General features: G+C 33.2%; 1 protein-coding gene across 1 annotated transcript; it reads left to right on the forward strand.

Annotated features, from left to right (window-relative positions):
* The first annotated feature begins 2,730 nt into the window (after positions 1–2,730).
* Positions 2,731–5,806, forward strand: LOC149553290 (ATP-dependent DNA helicase PIF1-like). The gene is made up of 2 exons (XM_089790312.1): positions 2,731–2,815; positions 4,722–5,806. The coding sequence occupies exons 1-2, from the start codon at positions 2,731–2,733 to the stop codon at positions 5,804–5,806; spliced, it is 1,170 nt and encodes a 389-aa protein (XP_089646438.1).
* The last annotated feature ends 454 nt before the right edge of the window (positions 5,807–6,260 follow it).

Genomic DNA, 6,260 nt, shown 5'->3' on the forward strand with positions numbered 1-6,260 from the left:
TATACAAATGATCATTTTGGTCAAACAATACCTATCACTGAGAACCAGCACTATCTAACCATGATGCACACGAAACCTAACATCCTTGAAAGTTTTCATAGAAATCTAGTACAAGATCTTCCATCGAAAGAACATATCAATTCCATATATGCTACTAGCATAGATAGCATGTATTCTTCAGAAAGTGACACAAAAATTCACTATACATTATTTGAATCAACCTATCCTACTGCAATTTGACTACCCAATTTTGAAACAAGTTATCAGAATATACATCCCTCAAATTTGATAAACTCATGCCCATTGCAACAACTGGAACAAGTTGTTTCCCCCATGCACCTATCTCATGAAAAATGGAATTTTGCAATTCTCAACATGGATCCAATTATAGAAAAATATGATAGTAATGTTCCCAATGAAAATGTTCCTTCATTTCTAAACAATCTTGCTGCCAATCCTAACAATATAGACATGCATGGTGTTAACCATGACACATTTGACTTCTCCAGTTTCCATGTGACATTAGAGAATAATGTCATTGAGCTTCACCATTGAATTTATGATTCAAATGGTACAGACATAGAGCAATCTCAGCATTATTTCTATTGGTTGATGACATAGTCAACATTTCATATTTGATGTGGAGATGTGAAGAGAAGGTGGAAAAAGAAAATATATAATATGGAGGCATGATTGAAGAAAAGCATAGTAGCAATTTGTGTATTCGCTACTTGTGTTTTGTATTAACATTTTTCTTTACTTCATCAATGACTGTTTAATATTGAGGTGGCAATGTGAAGAGTAAACATGAAAAAAACATAAAGATAACATGGAGACATGACCAAAAAACAAGAGTATCAATGTTTGTATTTGCTACTTGTGTTTTCTATTAGCATTATGTTTTTTGAATATTTCATCAAGGAATTCTAATGATGCAATATGTTATGTGTGTTTTAGTCTAGTACCATAATATATCTTTTTCTAATATGCTATAGTAGAAGAGATAAGAAGTATAAGTTTTTGTACTGCCTAGTCTTCAGGTTACATTTATCATTTTGAAATAGTGCATGCAATTATTCCTCTATAAAAATATTAGCATGTTGTTTTTCGAATATTTCATCAAGGAATTCTAATGATGCAACATGTTATGTATTTTCTGTTCTAGTATCATAATATATCTTTTTTTACTATGCAATAGTAGAAAGAAGTACAAGTTTTTGTATGGCCTACTGCATTCATTGGTTATCAAAGTGGTTAAAAATAAAAATATGAATTTGGTCAACAACAACAAGAAGAAAGTACTTGCACTTCAATGAATCAATAGAAGAAGAAGCATACTCAATCCTCTTTCATGATACAAATCCTACTGTTGGTCACTTTGAACCACTACTAAGATTACAGTCAGAAAGAGTCATTCATCGAGCACAAACGTGATACAACAAACTAAAGAGATTTATAAAAGAGCATAACACACAACACATTGTAGAAGTTGCAAACAAAAATAATATAGGACATGACAAGGTGCACATTAAAAATATCAAACTAGAGAGCCCTAATAGAAAGCATGTACTTCGACTATGTCACCTCAAGAGATTTATCAGAGATTCTCCAAATAATACTAGAAAAAATACAACAAATGCACTTCGACTATGTCATCTTAAGAAATTTATTAGAGATACACAAAATAATACAACGAATAATGCAAATCAGAGCAAGAACACTCAAAATAAGTCAACATGCACATCTAGAATCCAAAGAACAAAAAAAAGAGGCAGGATAGTGTCATCTGGTAAAAAATTTAAAAACTGGATTGTCACCAATAGAGATATTTGAAACAACAGTCCAAGATACACCAAAACACACATGCTCAATTTGTCAACTATTGTGTTTCATGAAAGACATCAAAGCAATGAAACAAAAGAAAAAGAAAAACTATTATACTCTGACGCAAATAAAATTTGAAGTGCCAAATAATTTCATCTGTCGAACATGCTTGTTTGCATTGAAACACTTCAAGCTCCCAACATATAGTACACCAAAAAAATATTAGAATTAATGAACCAATAGAAGATGTGCAAATCTTGTCACAACTAGAAGAACGATTAGTGTCAGTGAGAATTGCATTTGCTCAAATATGGGAATTAGGATACAAAAGATCACAAGTGGGTTTGACAGGTTCTATTATCAATGTTCCTGTGAACATGAATATCATACAAAATGCACTACCACAAACAACCAATAACACAACACTACTGTCGTTGCTCTCAAAAGGCGACTAGAATACAAAAATGCATTTCAAATAGGAATGGTGTGGCCAAATGTAGTGATGCAAGCACTCTCAAAACTCACAAGTACACCACTATACATAATGGAAAATGTTAAAATAAAAGAGGATTGGAAAGAAGTTCTAGAGATTAATTTTGAGAATGAAAGGACATATGCAAGTTGTGAAGATGAAACATCCTCTCCATTCAGTGAAAATGCAACACATTCAGACAATGATGAAGAACATAATGAGCCTTTAGAAACCTTGGTACATGGATTCACCGAATCTAGATCCATACATAAAATGCAAGACAAGATAATTGACATCACACCTGCACAAGAGCACCACCCAATTAGAATATTCAAAGACAAATATGTTGAGGAAATGAATTTTCCCACATTATTCTTTGGTAAACCACATGACAAAGACATCATTCAAAGATTTTCTTACCAAAAGATTGCACGATGGGAACTCCTACAATCAAAAAGGTACTTTGCATACCACACGACAAATATATTCTTCAAGACTATCAAGATATTGGTGCAACAGGTACTCTCTACAATGTGGATAAGAATACGAAAGGGACAATTGAAAGGATACAAATTACAAGCAAAAGATGTTAAGCAACCCAACTTGGAAAGAATTCTCAAATCAGACATTGGATATGTTGACTTCAAAAGAATAAGAATATCACCAGACTATATACACCAACTTAAGAAGAATGTTTTTGCAATGATATGCCAACTAGGGCCTCCAACTTTTTTTGTTACTTTTACTAGTGCAGAACAAAATTGGGATTCACTATTAAGTGCACTCGAACAATTGCACAATGTGCATCTATGAAAAATTGAACAACAAAAAGAGTATGAAACAAAAGGTGACAAATTCAATCTAATAAAGAAAGACCCAGTGACTTGTGCACGATACTATAGGCACATAATAGATGCAATGAAGAAATTAATTTTAACTGATGAATCGTTCTTTGGAAATGTTGTGGATTACTTCTTTGTAATTGAATTCCAAAATCAAGGAAATGAACATGATCATTTCCTACTGTGGGTAAAAAATGCACCAATATATGGAACAGGTAGCAATACATCCATCATAGACTTTATTGACAAGTACATTACTTGTGCAATTGAACATATAGAGCCTAGTCTTCGTACAATTCACAAGCATCACCACACAAAGCGATGTAGAAGACTAAGAAAGATTTCATGTAGATATAATTTTCCTTTTCCACCCCTCCAAAGGACAGTAATACTTGAACCATTGTCAGAGAAGAATGAAGCAATAAGTTGAAAAGCAACAAGTATCTTTGCAATATTGGAAAAGGCAAACTATGACCTATCATACACATTTCAAATGTTCATAGATGAAATTGGAACGAATGAAGAAGAATATATCTTGGCTCTAAGATCAACTCTACAACGATGAACGCTCTTTTTGCAACGAAAGCCATCAAAAATTTGGAACAATAGCTTTGCGAAGAGAATTCCACAACTATGGAGAGCTAATATTGATGCACAATTTGTATTGAACGCATATGCTGCAGCAATGTATTGTAGCTCATACATGACAAAAGTGGACAAAACAATGACAAATACATTTAAAAGAATACGTAATGACCACAAACAAGATAGTATTGATGCAATACGAATGATAAAAAAGCTAGGAAATGCGCTACTAAATTTACAACAAATGTCATCACAACAAGCAGTACACATAGTTCTATCACTGCCACTAAATCATAGCTCAAGAAAGTGCATATTCATAGACACAAGAGATGATCACAATCGCACATTTATACTGAAAAGCAATAAAGAATTACTTAAAGAACCTGATGAGTCAGAAAATGTCCTCTCAAAATCCTTAGTGGACTACTAGTTAAGTCGATCTCCAATCCTTCATAGCATATGCCTTGCAGAATTTGTCTCCAAGTATAGCAAAAAGGGCACAAAATACACATAAAAAGAAAAATTGAGTATAATACGATTTATCAACTTCAGCAAACACATGGACCTAGAAAATTATTGTAGAGAACAATTAATACTCTATGTTCCATTTACAATCAATGAGAGCACATTGAAACAAAGTTTTACATCATGGGAACAAGCACATTTATACTATCAGCAAATAATCATAACGAATCAAGAAAAGTTTAACCATAACACAGCTCCTGCATCAAAATGGATAGCCAAACCCTCACAGTCAACAAACACGAGAAAATTGAGCAATATGACATACAAAAAGACATCCAACACAAGGTACAGAAGATTCAAAGCAACATACGTTATAACACTTTTGAAATAAGCCACCATCCACAAATTATGGACAACAATGAGTACTACAAATTGAGGCAAATGCTAAATAGAGAACAAAAAGCAATCGTCAAAGATATTGTTAAAAAATAAATTTAAAAACAATAAGAACCCATTGCATCTATTCTTGACAGGCAGAGCCGGAACTAGAAAGACTTTCACTGCAAAAGTTATATACCAAGCTCTCCTTCGGATCTACAATAAGTACATCGACAATGATCTCAACGAACCAAAAGGCCTAATAACAGCTTACACAGGAAAGGCAGCACACAATGTAGGTGGAGTCACATTACATTCAGCATTCCACATACCTTTTATCACATCTGACTTCTTGCCACTCAATAGTGACATACTAGATGCAATGTCAAAGCACTATGATCAGTTACGTGTACTTATCATTGATGAGATATCATTAGTTGGTGCAACATTCCTATGTTACATTGACAAACGATTGCATGAGATAATGCAAATGCCTACCATACACTTTGGAAATATCGATATAATTTTTTGTGGAGACTTGTACCAAGCACAACCAATACTTGATGCAGTTGTATTTGAAAATAAAGCAACTATGTCAGAATTGATGCCTTACAATTTTTGGATAGACAATGTTAAATGTTATTCGTTAACACGTACAGTAAGGCAAAACGATGAAAAATTCATTAATGTTCTCAACAAAATACGAATAGACATGCAAACAAATGAAGATTTACACTATATCAATGAACAATGCATGAGAAAACCACCATTGGACCCAACACTGCCATTCCTTTTCTATAGAAGAATCGATGTCAATGCTCATAATACAAAAATGCTTGCAATAGTTCCTAGTGAAATGATTTTCCTCAATGTCATTGATGAACATGATGAAAATAACAATGCATTATGCCTACACACACGAACAATTTCACTCCCACATCAAATTCATCTCAAACCAAATATTCTGGTAGAACTATATGCAGGAAACTACAACGCAAAAGATGGTCTAGTAAATGGATCAGATGGAATACTCAAAGCATACACAAAATATAATGATTTTGACATAGTTTGGATAAGATTTAATAACAATACAATTGGACAGCAACAACGCAAGAAACTCGTACAATGCTATACAGAAAAAATTGAAAATGACTGGATATCAATACTACACATTATTCGACCTATCCAAAAGGCATCGGTAAAAAATAAAATTATTGTACGAAAACAATTCCCTATATAGATAGCATGTGCAAGAACAATACATAGGTCACAAGGACTTACAATGGAGGCAATGGCTTTTGACCCCACAGGCGTTAGACAACATGGATTAACATACACAACACTATCACAAACTAAAACAATTGACGCATTATTCCTTTTAAAACCTCTAACACCAAAAAATTTTAAAATCAAAGAGAGAATACATCTCGAAATGTCCCACCTAGAATCAAGTGCAAAATGGCAATTCGAGAATGATGATACATGTTGTCATAACACACCATCCATGCTATTATGCACACTAAACACACGTAGTTTAAAGCCTCACATAAATGATATAACTAATGACTATGATTTAATGTCATCTGACATCATGTGCATTCAAGAAGTACACATGCAAATCCCTAAAATAAATGATGAATTCCAACATTTCAACAACTTCAATGCCTACCACATACATGGTATAATGACACTAG

This window comes from Cupressus sempervirens, chromosome 6 (genome assembly GCF_028749045.1).
Source record: "Cupressus sempervirens isolate cs-2001-9-10 chromosome 6, ASM2874904v1, whole genome shotgun sequence".
Classification (NCBI taxonomy): Eukaryota; Viridiplantae; Streptophyta; class Pinopsida; order Cupressales; family Cupressaceae; genus Cupressus; species Cupressus sempervirens.

Coding starts and splice junctions, on each gene's coding strand:
- LOC149553290 (XM_089790312.1), top strand. CDS start 2,731: ATGGGAACTCCTACAATCAAAAAGGTACTTTGCATACCACACGACAAA. Junction 2,816..4,721: donor TCAAGATATTGGTGCAACAG/GTACTCTCTACA, acceptor TATTCTTGACAG/GCAGAGCCGGAACTAGAAAG.